General features: G+C 39.7%; 1 protein-coding gene across 4 annotated transcripts in view; it reads right to left on the reverse strand.

The window, feature by feature from the left end:
• card11 (caspase recruitment domain family, member 11) overlaps positions 1-16245 on the reverse strand; it is a 34950-nt gene that overhangs the window by 5540 nt on the left and 13165 nt on the right. For 3 of the 4 annotated variants that reach the window (XM_032587548.1, XM_032587547.1, XM_032587546.1), the window contains exons 4-21: positions 14012-14188; positions 13342-13490; positions 11808-11987; positions 11371-11517; positions 10586-10711; positions 10281-10475; positions 8957-9097; positions 8612-8681; positions 8352-8512; positions 7743-7849; positions 7567-7607; positions 7246-7357; positions 6950-7151; positions 6632-6758; positions 5156-5399; positions 3986-4070; positions 3337-3435; positions 2679-2796 (exon numbers count right to left, since the gene is read on the reverse strand). In XM_032587548.1, coding sequence (XP_032443439.1) covers positions 2679-2796; positions 3337-3435; positions 3986-4070; positions 5156-5399; positions 6632-6758; positions 6950-7151; positions 7246-7357; positions 7567-7607; positions 7743-7849; positions 8352-8512; positions 8612-8681; positions 8957-9097; positions 10281-10475; positions 10586-10711; positions 11371-11517; positions 11808-11987; positions 13342-13490; positions 14012-14188 — 2481 coding nt within the window. The remainder of the gene's footprint in view (positions 1-2678; positions 2797-3336; positions 3436-3985; positions 4071-5155; positions 5400-6631; positions 6759-6949; positions 7152-7245; positions 7358-7566; positions 7608-7742; positions 7850-8351; positions 8513-8611; positions 8682-8956; positions 9098-10280; positions 10476-10585; positions 10712-11370; positions 11518-11807; positions 11988-13341; positions 13491-14011; positions 14189-16245) is intronic. The other variant, XM_032587550.1, reaches the window with a different exon arrangement.

Genomic DNA, 16245 nt, shown 5'->3' on the forward strand with positions numbered 1-16245 from the left:
CACAAACAAATATTCTGAACACAGAGAAAATGAACATGTAGAAAAGTGAGACTTTCAGCTGCTTCCATTCACTGCTGCTCATACGAAATGAGCTATTCTAGAGAAACACTCATTAGTATAAAAGTTAAATCTTGGAATATCACTGCTGGTCAGAATAGGAGCAAAAATCACAATGTAAATCTGAATACTGAGTTTTTCTCCCCATTGGCGGGTACATAGTGTTTGCATGAGCATAATCTCTCTCTTAACTTCCTCTCTTCAGTGGACAGATTGCTATTTTGATCTTTGCCCTATAAACTCACATTCGAGCTGAGTACATAGCCACCTACTTTTGTCTCAATGTGGCCATTGTGCTACGTGTTTATGTGGGTTTGTTGTTCTTTCCATAACGCCGTCCCTCTCTGGCTGCTTTCCGCTCCTTGCTCTGCGTCTCGTGCCAGCTTTCTCTTTCTTTCTCGCTTTTTAACATTTACAATGAATTTCTGCCATTTTGGGGCAATTACTTTGAAACTAATAAAAATAATCAAGCCTGATTCTTTCTTTGCCGACTGAAAGTTGGCGACAAAGTATGTTGCCATATTTAAACGTCTTATCATAAAAGTACCGTTCTTCTGCTTCACTGTTCGGTCTGGACATTCATTCTGATCAGGATTGTCTTTTTATGATTTATGATTGTATGTTCTTTCACAATATTCACAACTTTGCGTCAGGAGATTTCTTGGATTAAAGAAACTGGTTGCATAGAAAGTTTTATTCTTTTAACCCTCCTAGTGTTGCAACCCTGTTTCAGAATTGGTTCAGAAGTGAGCTGTCTCTCTTTTTTCTTTTGCATAAAAAGGCCTTCGCAGCTCTAATTGATGTCACTTAGCTATTTATACACATACTTTTTGATGTAGCTGTATTCATTCCGATGTTACGTAGGTGCCACCTCTTCCTGCTTCTCTATCTCAGCGAAAGCGCTTGATCATTTTTTTAAAATTCTTGCAACCTTTGGAACGGCAAACACTTATAACAACATTTCCAATCTGACGTTCAGTGAGCGCATTCGCTCATGTTTTTGTGCCCAAAACAGTGCGTTAAATGTAAATACCGTATTTTCCGGACTATAGAGCGCACCTCACTATAAGCCGCATCTACAAAGTTTTTTTTTTTTCAACTGGAAACATACATATATAAGCCACACCGGGCTATAAGCCGCATGGTTCTAAGTGTAGGAAAAAAGTAGCTGCTTATAGTCCGAAAAATACGGTACTTATGAAAGAAATAGCTATGATTTGGAAAATTAAGCTTTTCAAGAAGCTTCATTATATCTTGCTTTATCCTGTCCTGTTCGAAGATCCTCAGATCAACCAAATTTCAAACAAACTGTCACTATCAGTTGAAAAAAAAAACAAAAAAACACAAAGGCTCATGAACTTGAAACTGATGCTACCGCAGTGTCACTGTCCACAGCAAAGAAAGTTTAACACGAATATAACCATAAAATCTATTTCTATGTTGAAGATGTGTTAACTGAAATGAGGTTGCCAACCAAACAAATTTTTTCGAAGCACTCTCTACTGAAATAATCAGCCAACATGGACAACAAAAATCCCTTCTGGTGAAAAGTTTTACAATCAGAGACGACAGTGAATGTTTGGAGGAGTACAGATGTGACTTTCAAATCTAATAACTCTGCTCCAGCTCTGAAGCATGGCTGTGGCAGTATCATGCTGTGAGGCTATCTCTCTATGTATGGAGAGGAACAACTCCCTCCTAATTTATCCTCACCTTTACTTTTCAGCTGGTTAAAACGTAAATGCAACCCAGCTTTTCAAAAGGATCCAAAAGAACATCAAAATACTTTTTTAAAATGGTAAAGCAAGTTAATATTGGCATAAAAGTACTGAAAGTCTTAATCTGACTTTCAGTAATGATGAATTTACTTAGCGCCATAAAGACATTAATTTGTCTCTCCACAATGTTTCTGGTATTTATCTTCAAATCTCACCACTTCTCTGCTGTTTTTCAAATTAACTTCCAGAACTGCTCAAGTCTCTGAAACACGTCCTCCATTTTGACCCTTGGAAACCATTTCATCTCACCAAGATGAATGGAGTCCGCTTCCTTCCTCCTCCGACTGGGTGTTTCTGCTATTCAGAGCTTCGTTGTCATGGTTACAACTCTTTTTTTTCCCCCCCATCTGAATGTTGTGAAAGTTCAGCTTCCATCGACTCCGCGATACGACGCTCATTTCATCCAACATGTCAGCGCTCACACTTTCATTGTCCGCTTTTTTTTTTTGTTTGTCTTTTAGGGTAACACATTTTGACTTTCGAAACGGCTTCGACTTCAACGTTCTGTACTAGCATCAGCGTGGGCCAAAGATGTCTAAGCACCCTTTGCTGAACTTCCACTTCCTTTTTTGTTTATCTAACCCAGCAGCTCCTTTTAGAGAGGTGCCGCCTTTTCATATCAAGTGACAAAAAGAAGAAAAGAAAAAAAAACCCCAAAGCATAAATTCACACTTAAGCTTCTTTATGTGGTTACGACTTCGAACATCCCTCCTTGCAGTATCTAATCTTAAACCGTGACCTTAGACGCAGTTCAGACAGCTTTAGTGTGACTCTTCAGAATTGCGTCAGTTTCCTTGTTGCTACTGAAGAAGAGTCGGTTCGTCCGCGACGCTTCGCGCTCACCTTCTTGCCTGAGCACCTCGAAGCTTTGCCTTGCTAGTGTTGCACTGCCAGTGTTGATGATCCTCACGCGCTCGTTGCTGTTCAGACGCTTGTACTTGATATCCACCCTGCTGACAAACTAGAGTGACAGAAGGCCGCAGTGAGTCTGACGGGGTTCCTTTTAGGGGAAAACAGTTTTTGCTCCAGGCATTTTACAACCAGCTGCCTTCACTTTGATGCTGCCAGATAAAATCTAGAGCAAAGAATTTAATCTCAGCCTAAATCTAGACGAGAGATTGAATCAAAGAATAACGTTCTCAGGTTGAACCTTTTAGCTGACATGCAAACTGATGGAAAACTAAGGCGGCGAATCACAGTGAACGCACTCCCAATGGGGAAACATGGTGGTGGAAGCATCATGCTTTCCTTCTCTAGAGACACCGAAGCTGGTCAGACTTGATGGAGAAATGGACGGAGCTAAATGCACGACAGTCTGAGAAAGAAACGTGTTGGAGGCTATAAAGGCCACAGAGCAGAGCTGCAATACTCAACAGTACAAACCTAAATCTTTTTGAGAATCTGTAGCAAGATTTCCACATTTCCAGATTTTTCTATTTGTAAAAAACAGACTTAAAAACTCGTCAGACTGTCAGTACCAGACGTGTTTGGACTTTATTACCTGCAGGATCTGATTGAGGAAGATACTGGCTCTGGACAAACGAGGGCTGGCCTTAAGATCGGGAGGGGAGCCGGCCTCTTCTGGCTGTAAACTGCTCGCCTAGGCACACAGCATCATAACACAATAAATAACAAATAATATTAAAGTCACAGTAAAGATGTGGTGCAAAAAAAAAAAAAGATTGAGATGCAAGAAAGATTTTAGTAAAGATGCTACAGACTGTCAGAGTTTGGTCTGAAAATGTATATTGGTGTCAAAAGTTTGACGTTTTTAGATATGGAAAAGTTTCATAATTCTCTGAGCAGCTTTAACATTTGGAAAAAGACACAATTTAGGTGAGATTTTAAAAAACAATTGAGAAGCAACAACAACATGGAGAAGCAGCATTCAGCTTCTCTAATCTTGAACAAAAGTTCAGAAAACTGCAAAACTGTCGAAACACCAGAGTCCATTAAATCAAGGCTGAAATCCCACCTTTGGTCAACAATAACTGGAACAGTGATTAATATATGTAATGACGGTTGTTGCTTGTTTGGCCATTAAGTTATACAAATGAACTAGACTTAAATCAGACTTAAATTATTATGTTGTTGTTAATTTATTGTTGTCTCTGACGACAGCTAAAGAGAAAAATCTGGTAGATCCTTACCCTGCTGGTACGTTGGCCTTCATTTTCTTCCTTCCCTCCTCGACAGACGAACTTCTGAATCTTTACCAGCAGCAGCTGCTGAGCTCTGCAGTCACACAAAAACACTCGTAAAGCTCTAAAAATGCAAGGATTTAAATCAGTGCTGAAAATAAAGCAGAGCTGTGAGAAAGTATTTTCCCCCTTTACAGATCTTTCCTGTATTTTGCCCCCTTTTTTGGCACAATAAAATGTTTCAGATCAATCAGATTTTTATACCAGACAAAGGTAACATGACTATTAAACTATCAAGATCACTGCTCCCAAAGCAGCAACATTTGTTCTGTTCCTGAACTTCTGTAGATTGGGGGACAATGCGTTGCTTTTCGAGATCTTCCAGCCTGCTTCCTGTTGCCAGGTAGGTTCTGGTGAAAGGATTTCTTCTTTATAGGTCTGGATGTGGCTTGTGAAACTCAAACAAATCACTTAATTTGTGATTTAGCAAAGGAGGCCATCACATTTTCACATCACTGTTTCAATTTGTCATTAGAAAAATGCTTTTTAAATTTATATGAGTAATTTTTGTATAATAATTTTAAAGATTTTGATGCAAAAAAGGAAAAAAATCTTAGAAGAAATATTTAAGTAGGCCAAAATTAGTCATGATGACTAATTTTGCTGGACAATTAATTGTTACTGCGATACACAATAATAATTGCTTTAGAGACCATTTGCAAGTAATACAATGTTGATAGCATAATAATGAGAGTAGACCCTATTAAAGATCAATAAACTTTACTTTCTAATGAAGATTTGACACTAGAACAGGAAGATATTTTTAAATACCCAAAATAGATTTAAAAAAAAACTATCAAAACGACAAATAAAATGGATACTGTAGTTTCTGTAAACAAAATTGCCCTTCTGGAAAAGGTATAGTGCAAAGAAAGATGTAAGAAAATATTACATTTATCACGCGATTAATCGATTTATTGCAATAGGATTATTTTTGAAGTGGGCAAAAATTTTCTACGGCACTTGAGAAATATTTAGTCATAACCATCAACTCCTGCTACAGATTTTCGATCGAACAGATTATGTGAGAAATGTTTGAATCTTTGGAATCAAAGCGCCACACAAAGCTCCGATCTACACCTTTCAGATTGTCTGACAGCGTCTGAGTTTGGGGCCTACCGCGAGTTGCTGGGTATGGTGCCGCGCTCGGCCAGGTCCGTTCCACTGTAGGGGTCGATGCGGGCGCACAGCCACTCGCAGCGGCCCTGGTACCTGGTGTCCAGAACGTGCACCACCTCGTCGCAGCGCACGCTCAGGGAGCAGCTGTCCGACTGTCCACAGATGTTCAGGTTGACTCGGATGTGGAAGGAGTCTCCAGACGCCAGCGTGCCGTCGGACAGGTTGCTCTGGAGCCGACGATAAGCTGGAGAATGGGCATTTAGCTTATTTAATATAAAGCTGTGAAGTATGTCAGTGTAAAGGTTTGATCTAAGGAGACGTAAAACAGCTACTGGGCTTCAACAGGGGACAACGCTTTGGTACGTTCACTGGTTTTTTGGGCCAAAAACCAAGAAACATAATAAGGTGTTGTTGGTGTGACAACAAAAACCCAAAGAAAACGCCAAATGCTTGGTTGGTTTTCTAAATGTTTCCAGGTCAGCTCACCATATAACCAATTTTGGAATTCAATTTTGTATCAAAGCCATGCTATTTCGTGTCTGTTTCTGAGCCATATACAAGCCAGCTGTACCGCGCTACTTGAGTAGCTAAACCGTACAAACAGACCATAAAATCAACCAAAACACAACAGCATGTTTCTTGAACTGAAAAGCTTCTCTCCTTTGCCTGCACCATTTCAACTGTTTCCACCTGGTGGCAAACTGTTTGAACTCTAGGTGGCGCTTATTAAGAACCAGGTGACTGAATTTGTGGCTAATGGTTCATTTTTGGTGTATGTAATAAAAATGATGCCGCATAAGAGAGATTTATACTAATCAAACAAATGGCTTGATATTGAGTCAGTCGTCTGTCCACTTCTCATCTAGAAGGAGTGAATGACGCAAGTCGGCAACTCAATACAATCTACTGGGTCTCCTTAGGTAGAAAACAGTTTAAACTATTTAAATAAAATGGGAAATTGTCTGCATTGTTTGACAACTATATAAATTGCAATGCATGTAGTTAACTTGGAATCTGCATGTCTGATTGGACTGATGTAGCTTTTCTGTGTTGTGAAGAGCTGCTACAAATGCGTGATTTTACTGGCAGAATTGAATAAAACAGGCTATTATATGACTACTGTGTTTGCCGTATTTTGCCGTCACTTGACCTGAAACCCAAACTCTTGGTGCTGCTCATCAAAAACAAGCAATTCAATCTTCAGCCTCCTTACTGGCAGCCATTCCTGCATTAGTTTGGCGTGGAGTCGTTTAGATAGTAACTTCACTGACTCGTTTTCCGTCGCAGAAAAAACAAAATATACCAACAAAGTCACTTTTGCATCCTCTTCTTAATCTAAATGGTCGTTGGCTGTGACTCACTGCGAGGGATGTCGTTACTGTGTTGATACAAACACTTGTTTCGCTACACTGTCTTCTAAAAGCCAGCTGCCATTTATTTAAGCTTCTACAACTCTCAACAATAAAAATGACTTACAGTCAAAACTGGCTCGATAGTGCAGCTTGATTGGTCCAGAGCAGTGCTGCAATGTCCAGTGGGCTTCTTCCTGAGTGCTGGTATCCAGTGGAAGGCTCTGGTTTTCCCCTCTTACGGATCCCTCAAGCTGGTTAGTCGATCACAGAATAAACAGGGGTTAGAAACCCATCTTTGGGTCTCATAGATTACAGCCACAGTACATTGAAACAAGTAAAATAACTTGGTTTGTGATGTTTCCGAATAAATCCTTGACGACATAATAGATTTTCACCTCATATTTGATTCATTCAACTTTCAGGATGAATGTTAACTTCTTACCAGCAAGATGTGGTGGCCTTCTCGCAGCCCTGCTCTCTCGGCGTTGGACCCAGCCTGAACCGACGAGATGAAAATCCCGCTCTCGTTGCCACCGACCAGCGTGACGTCCTTCAAGAGGTTGTCGCCTTGCAGCGCCACCTCCTGCACCGGCTTGATGGTGGAGCTGATTCTTGAGAAGGAGGACAAAGACGGGCGAAACGGCCTGCGCGTCCACCAACACAGAAAAAAGGGGTTATTGGTAGAAGAATTTGGGGCGTTTATTATTTTTATTGAGTAGATGGAAAGTTACAGAATACCTCTCCAAAGAGAACTTCCTGAAGATATTGTTGACCTGCTCCAGATCATATGTGTCCATTCCCTCCGATTGGTGGGAGGACGACGACGAGATCACAGAGTTAGGGCCATCTTCTGAGGCAAAGCAACGAAAATCAACACACACACACACACACACACACCCACCCACACCCACCCACACACCCCCACACACGCACACACACACACACACACACACACAGAGAGATCAATCAAGATATTAATTTTGAAAAGATGTTTTTTAGAGCACTATGACCAAATTTATCATTTGTGTTATTTCTGAACGTTTCATCAAAGCACATTACCATACTCCATTTCCATGTTGTCGCTATCAAAGTCGGAGAGGCTACAAAGAAAACAGTAAAAAAAAGGTTGTTTTTTTTTTTTGCTCTCACTTCAGGAAATGAGAAATAAATCAAATTAAATCCATTGAAAACTGGTGGGATTATAACGACCTGCAGTAAAGTTAAGATAGCTGTACCTGCGGAGCGGGAAGTCGTTTTCTTTTTCCCTCTCTCGTCTGTACAGCGACGCCTTCTCAGGAGGCTCCGGGACGATGGACATGATGCTGTCGTTACGGAAACGGAGCTGAAGTTTCAACAGAAAGAAAAACACCGAATCAGTTCAGACGACAAAGGTCAATTTCATTCACTCCGATGTTCAATTCATTTAATAACAGCAGAATTCATTTCAATTAAAATCTTTAAAAATTAATTTATTATTAAATTGAATAAATGTTACTAATAAGTTACATCATCAAAGTGAAATAAAAATGAAAAAACTTCAAATAAGTTAAATTAAATAATATTTAATCGTTTTCTAACAAACTTAAATTGAATTTTTAAAAATCCCATTTTAATTGAATCACTTACATTAAAAAAGCAATTGATTTACATTTCATTCAATTAATTAGATAAATTCCAAATAGTCTAATTTGATTTTAATCAATTAAAGGTACGCCTTATTTCATCTGAAATAATTTTATTTCACAATAATTTCATTTACAATAATATCTATTAAATAATTTTTAAAAATTGCATTAAATTAAATTAAAATGTAGTTTGTACATGCTCAGTTGCCCCCTCTTTACCATATTTTGCCTGCACTGCTCCAAGGGGTACATGTTTGGTAGGGATGACGGAGCAGAGGGTCCTGGCAACGTGGGGGAAACTGGGAAACTGGGCGACGGAGGGAGAGAGTTGTTGTTGCCGTTGACGTTTGGCGTCTGAATCTCTAGGAAATCTCCGTTGACTGAAAAGTAGAGATAAATAGAGAGTTAAACCAAACCAATCGACTGGCAGTGTTGCTGTCAAATATGCAATACAAGCTGAATCACAACATCCTGCGTACCTGTACGATGGCTGGCGTCTGAGGCGATGGGACTGTCTCTGAGCCCCAACACTGGAGACTTACATCGGAGCTAGAGACAAAATGATGAAACAATTATTCTTACTACTCCTTTTTAACCAGCTTTGATGTCTGTTATGTTTTTTTAAACAAATGAAAGCAATAAAAAGTTGAGGGATATTAACACAGTTCCAGTTCAACCAATTATTTCCAGGTGGAAAAATGATTTAGATTTCAAAGGACTTCAAAACGTAACTTGTGTTGCATGTTTTTTTCCCCCCCACTGAACACGATTATTTCTCTTTTCAAAAAAAGAAGCGAGTTGCTTTAAATAAAAGGATGGCTTACCCCCGCTTTAAGGTTTGGCCTGCGTTTGAGTCGCGGCTCGTCCGACGGGCACTTCTCCTCGTGCGACTCGTCGCTGGACCAACACTGTTTATCCTCGGCCGCATGAGAGATGATGGGCAGCGGCATGTCCCTCGGCAAACTCTGCCAAAAATAAAATACATTTAACTTGTGGTTTTAAATCACCTTCCAGCCTCCACATTTTACTGAAGTACATATAAAAGTTGGTGTTGGCGCTGCAGCACAGCTAGCTGCAACAGGAAGTTAGAAAAGCAGCTGTTGTTAAAACAAAGTGACGTTTTTTTCTTGGTTAGGGTTTTGTGGCAAGAGGAAACATTAAGTAGGGAACAATTATTTGGCAATATTTTATATACTGTTAGTGTTTGAGCTAGTCTATTACTGACATAAATAAGGATCTAAAGCATACATGCTGGTACAGAAAGGCATTACTGCTGCCCCCAATGGTGAATATGGGCATTTAGCATTTATATCTATTATGGTTGTCACACTGAAAAAACATCGATCTTTAATTTTGACTACATTAATATCCAATGTTAGGAAAGAGTAAATATTGATACATCGTACAATCCTTCAAAACAACTGTGACTAAATTCACTTTTCATCAGTTTGCTTTAGTTATTTCAAACTGCGTCTTGAAATTTAGTTGATAAACTGTTTTAAATTCCTGGGAATTGAGCAAAAGAAAAAAAAAAAGATTTCCAAACATCACAATTTCTCCACTGAATAAATGTACAAAAATAATAGTTTGGATTTTACTACATTTTTCTGTGTCAGATTGTGCAACTGCAAAAAATACTGGAGGCTTTTTACGGATCTTTACTAATAATACTACATGTCCAGAATAATAAGATTTCTTATTATTCAGTCTGTACAGAAGGCAGTCCAGTTAAATAGAGATAAATGACAAGATTAAAGTAAGCTTCCATATATATATGGAATATAGAACACATATATGATTGGCAGGACAGTAGACCAGTGGTTCCCAAAGATTTTCTGGGCCTCCCTATGGATTACAATAAAATCCCCCTCGAAAAAAGAAAAAGAAAATCAAATGGGCACACACATCGTTCTACCAGACATAAACCTGTACACATATTTTGTTTTCAAACTCCACTGAAGCTTATTTCACACTTCAGGTTGCAACAAAACAAACTACAAACCATCTTTACAGTGAAACACTTTTGTGTAACTGTTTTTTTTTGTTTTCATTCAACCATACTGCTTCCCGCGCCCCACACTTTGGGAACCACCGCAGTAGGGTGCAGAGGGAAACTGATGACTCTGTGATGATGTGATTATGTCTGACCTGGTCCAGGGGAATGTCCTTGGACATCCGTCGCAGGCGACTTTCCAGCGCCACCAGCTTGGCTTCCTTGCGCACGATCTCAATGTGGAGCTCGTCGCTCTTCTCCTCCAGCTCCCTGATCTGCTTACGGTATTTGTCTTTGTCGACGAGGCTCTGAGAGAACTGATGCTGGGCCTCATCTCTGGCCCGAAACGCCTGCGGAAGCCGACACAGCAAAGTAAGAAACAAAATGTGCTGTTTTCATACAAAGTGACCGACACACTGAGTGTGTAGGCGGTTGTAGAGTGTGTTTTGATGCTGGTCACCTGGTCCCTCTCCTTCTCCACCTCATCCAGCTGGGCGGAGATGGTGTCTATGCGGTTGCGGTACATCTCGCAGTCCTTCTGAACGGTGGAGCACTTCAGCTCCAGCTCTTCCTTCTCCTCCAGGTACTACAAACGAAACAGACAGCACAGGCGGTGTAATTTAAAGGTGTGGTAACACACACATTATTTGCAACAACACACAAATACTAAATGAATGCGGCTGCACACTGACAGTACACGTTTCCCTCACTCATAAAAACCATTCAGTCTGAATAGAAATATGTCCAGTTAGGACTGGGCGATAAATATATTTATATATATTTATTTTCATTCGCATGATTTATTGTTTTTCTCTTTCTGCCAAAAACTGGATGACAAACGTTTTCAGTTTGGTGCTTTGGCCTCAATCAGCCCCTTTTTTTGAAGGACAGTTTTGTTTACAAACACTTCATATTTCATTTTATTTGTTTTTTCTTTTTTTGTTATTTTGGACATTTAAAATGTTTTCCAGTTCCAGTGTTAAATGTTCATTAAAATTTAAAGTTTATTCATCTTTGACCATGTGTTCTTGCATTATTGTGCCTTTACCATTATTTTGCTTGAAAATTGTCTCATAGCAACAATATTAACAATAAGCACAGTAAAGTGAAAGGCAGACGCAGAAGGAGGAAGACGAAGAGAGAAAAGCCTAATTATACTTTCAAATCAGAAACCACTGAAACCCACATGACCATCTCAGAATGTTAACAATGGGGGTGGTGTGGTGTGTCGTGCCGAGCTGTGACCTTATCTCGTAGTTCCTCCGCCTGTCGAACTTCTTCATGGAGGTTGTAAAGGCGGTTGACCAGATCCTGTCTGTCCTCCAGAGCTTCCTGTCTGTCATGCTCCAAAATGTCGAGGATGGCCTTGTCTGACGCAGGCAAGGGGCCAGGCTGAGAAAAAAACACACACAACAAAGTTGTTGTTTTTTTTTACAATGCTTAACTTTTTGGGGTTTTTTTTTCTTGAGACGTCTGGTGAGCAGCGGGATATAAAGTCACAAAAAGCTAAATTATTTCCCCACATACTCTGCATAGCTTCATGACTTGGCCTCATATTCAGCTCCAATCAGCTTCAACTGAGCAGCAGGTGGCGAGTGGAGTCAAATATTAAATATTACGTCCATGTACAGGCTGACTCTGTGGATCATAATCGTCTCTCAGAGGAGATAAATGCTCCCTACCTGTATGATGGACTGAAGTTCCTGCAGCTTGATCTTGAGCATTTCGTTTTCCCTCTCCAGCTCGAAGATCTGCTCTCTCTTGGGTCGGCTCTCGATGTCATTCTTCAGCTTGAGACTCTGCCTCCTCTCCATCTTGCACTCCTCCTCCACTTTGTTCAGCGTGTGCTTCAGCTGGTCGATCTGCAAGGCAAAGAGAATCCGACATTTCCTCAAAACGCGTTCACGAACAAAGAAAGATCCAAATGCAGTGCAGTACATTACCGCCATAAATCTCAGACTGACATAAAGTAATGCTTAATCATGAAGTGGAAGAAAAATTAAGATGAAATTATGGGTTTTAGTTTCTCAGTTTTTTTTTTTGTTACTAAAAATCTCAAGAGATTTGCAGATTTTATGATTTTTATTCAACAATGTTTTATAGGGTTGACGCAATTAATCAGATTAATTGTGATTAACCAATTATTGAGATAATAGTAAACAAATTTAGTAATGGATTAATTATTAACTGGATTACGCAGACATGTAGCATTTGCTGGAAAAACACACTCAGATCATTAACTGAGCCAAAATTGTATTAAAAAAAGTACATTTTGCATTTAAGATAAAAAAAAAACAACTTGTGTGTGTTCTACCCTGAAATCCTAATGTGGCCATTTTTGCTTCAGCTGGTTCAAACTCTGTAGAAAAAAAAAAAATCTCCTCTTGAGCAACTTTTGCTTTTCAAATATTAACTAAAAAATAATCAAGGCTAATATATTGTGTTTTCTGTTGTTGACTTAGCAACAGAACAACCTTCTACAGCGTAGCGCTCCCTACGCTGCATTGATGTTAAGTCAACCAGAAAGAGCCTTTCACATGTTGATGTTGTAATCCTTTGCTGCGACTGTTCGAGCGTTCACCAAAAGGAATGCTGTTATTGCATTTTAGGTGATAAAATGTTTATCTTGGTCTTTAAAAAAGGAATTGAATCATTTGTTTATTTGCATTTTCTTGCATATTTCAACATATTGTATAAAACAAGCTTATGTAGTTAAGTAAAAAATCTGCCAATTTTTTATCCAATAAATTGACTCATTGTGAAAATAAACAAATAGATAATGCGTTAAGGTCTCTCGTCTTGCTAATCTTTCGCAAAGGGCAGATTTGATGACTGACAGTCGTCCTGTCAGCTGTGAATCTCTGCAGCTCCCCCAGAGTTTCCATGACGACTTTTCTATAATTAAACCTCGTTTCCAGCCTGTCTGGTTCAGGGGACTGGCCAGGTCTTAGTAGTTTCCAGAACAGCTGCATTGATGCTCAGATTAAATTGCACACACATAGACTCTTTGTACGAACTAGGTGATTTCTAAAGGCACATACTTTTTCAAATGTCAAAATAAACCCTAAAAGATTTGGGAAAACCCAGCATCCTTTCCCATTCACGTCATTATTGTGCACTACAATTGTTGAATAATTAAACAATATTTGTGGCTGTAATGTGCAAAAGCTGAAGCGGTGCATTTTTATTTGTGTGAATGCTTTCAGGTGGGGGAACCTCAAGCTGCAGGTCTCGGCTCCTCATCACGGCCATGTTCTTCTCCTCGCTCAGCGTGGCGTACCTCATGGCCAGTTTGTAGTTTTCATCCTTTACCCTCAGCAGCTCGTCGCTGAAGGTGTTCCGCTCCTCTCTCAGTTTGTTATATCCTGGCAAACGCGGCAGAAAATTAATTACTATATATGAACAAATGGATTTGCATAAATTAGTTGTGCTTATTAAAGAAGTGTGTGGGTTTTTTGTTTCCCCATTACAGTCTAGAGGTGAAACCTTAACATAATTTCCTCCACACTAATTTAGGCTTTCAGTGTGTAAATAGTTGGAAAAGTTTGCTCAGCTTAAGCTACGTGGTCTGTTTTGAACCCGGTTAAAACCGTTCTCACTGTATTTTTAGATCTTGCTTGAAGGTGCCTCAGTGTGCCAGCTGCAGAGGTTAACTGCACAGGATATGATAACAAAGACCACAGTGTCCTAGTTTCAGAAGCAGCCCTTTGGTAAGCTATGTGATTAAAAATCCTTGTTAAGCTAAACTGCGGCGCACCGAGAGAGGTAAACCAAACACTAGCGGTGGGGTTAGCGTTTTCCAGCACATAAGCCCAGCCGTTTTATCCTTGCCAGAGGTTAAAAGTGTGTAGCTTGTCGGTGGAGGTGAAATGTGATTTATCTTTACTCTGCTGAAAGGCTTGAAGCTCCTGATTAGCCAAGCGAAGCTTCTTGTACTCGTCCTCCAGCGTGCGGGTCTTTCTGCTGAGCTCTGTGTTCTGCAGGGTTTTGACTTTGGTGTTCTTCTGCAGCTTCATCACTTCATTCATGAGGAACTGGGTCAAACCCTCCTGACCCTCCTCCACTACAGAGGGGAGTGGAAAAATATAAAGAGGAGAAGTTATTGTACAATACCAGCTTTAAAGATATACAACACACATCTCAGATTCTAACCACAGACAGTAAAGCAAAACCAGGAAGGCGGGGCTGGCTTTGCCTCAACGGAGTGTAAAAGCTCTATAGCTGCACGGCTGGTTTCGTTCATTTCAGAATGCGTGTGAGCATGTACTGTCCCAATTGTTCATGTCAGAACCACAAACCTTAAAGTTGTTCATCAGAAAACAGTGTGCAAGACCAAGAAACAAAGTAGAGCACAAAGTAGTAGATGGATAATCATGCAGGTTTTTTTTTTATTTATTTGGTGGAACTGTTGGTAGCATGGTTGCTTTGCATCAAGAAGATCCTGGGTTCAAATCCCAATCTCGGGTCAGTTTGCATTTTCTCCCTGTACAAGCGCTGATTCTCTCTAGATAAATCCGGGCTTCCTCCCACAGTTCAAAATCATGACTGTATCTCTAATTAAAAAATATATTTATTAATCTGACATGAATTATTTTCCTGTCCCACAGATCAATCAATTATAGTACATTTGAAGGAAAGAGAAAAAGCAGAGGAGTTCATCCGTTTGTTGGTACTGCAGCTTGTTTCTATCAGATAAGAAAATGTCAGTCAACCTCTACAAGAAAAATCACCCACAGTGACTGCATGATTAGACGCCTTAATCAATTATTATTCAAATTTAATCTTTCGGGTGATACCCGAAGAGACACATGGCAAATTTCTACAAATCGGAGTTCAAAGTGTTTTTTCTAGAATAGTAAATTCATCTTTGTTTACTTACGAGTCAATCAATTCAAATTCTACAATCTTTATTTTAGATTTTTATTTCACGTCTATGTTTTTGATCATTGATCTAGCAAAGGATCGCCCCCCTCAATCTCAACTGTGTAAAAATAAACAATCCAAAGACTGATGTTTTTCCCGCCCAGTGATCGAATCCAGTTTGTTCCAGTAACTCCAGAAACGTCAGTCGAGGCTGAGAAAAACTGGTAACAATGTCGGCCATGGGGAATGTTTTACAGATTTTACAGATGCGTTATCTCTTCCTCAGCTCGGGTGTTTCTTGGCTGCCGGCCGTGTTTGGGCTGATGCGACTTTATCAGCATAACGGGAAGATGTTTAGGAAAAATCTCCCTACATCGCCATAACTTACTTTACTAAACCAAACCCTAAAAGTAACGATTTCCCGCTCCGAACTAGATAGCTAGCAGAAAGGAGTAATCTGTCTCTTTGTGACCTTAAGTCTGTTATTCTGTTGCAAAGTGCATTATTGCAGAGGTGACATTGTACATGAGCTGAAACAACAACTCGACTTTGTCTCGGCCTGCTTTGCTCATCTAGAAACTGAATTTGGTGAGCATTTGTTTTTTTTGCACAATAGCTCAGTCAGTCTGTTTCCCAAAACACAAACTTTTAAGGAATTAAGGTTTGGACTTTGAAGGGGGCACGCAAACACATGAATGAGGTTTGATCTTAACCATCAAATCACAGCTCTGAGAATTAGTATTTACATTGTGTTATTGCTGGAAGGCAAATCGTCTTCAGAAGCCCCTACACCGATCAGGATTGTCCCACATTTAGCTCAATCTATTTCCCAATCAATCAAGAATCCCAACAGCAAGCTGTTTTGCAAGGAAGTTAAAAAGATTTTAAAAATTTGGTGTTATATGAGCAGAGCAGCTTTCTCTGCTCTGTCTCCTCCGTGACTTGTAGTAAGCTTTAAACAAAACCATTAATGTCTTTACGGCCAAGTAAAGGGTGCTGGAAATAAATGATCATTTATCTTACACTTCTCAGTTAAATCTTTCCATGTTGGTCAATCACATAAAATCCCAGTAAAATATCAGGATTAAAGTTTATGGCTGGAATGTGACAGAATCGGAAAAGGTTCTGGAGGAATCTAAACATTTGCGAGGTACTGTAGGTGTCTCAGATAGGGGAGAACCGATCTCCGATTAAAAATCCTGACATGTCAATACCGATTTTGGCCGATACCAATTTTTGTTTTTGTCCGAAATGTCG

The sequence above is a fragment of the Xiphophorus hellerii genome, chromosome 16, assembly GCF_003331165.1.
Source record: "Xiphophorus hellerii strain 12219 chromosome 16, Xiphophorus_hellerii-4.1, whole genome shotgun sequence".
In the NCBI taxonomy this organism is placed as follows: Eukaryota; Metazoa; Chordata; class Actinopteri; order Cyprinodontiformes; family Poeciliidae; genus Xiphophorus; species Xiphophorus hellerii.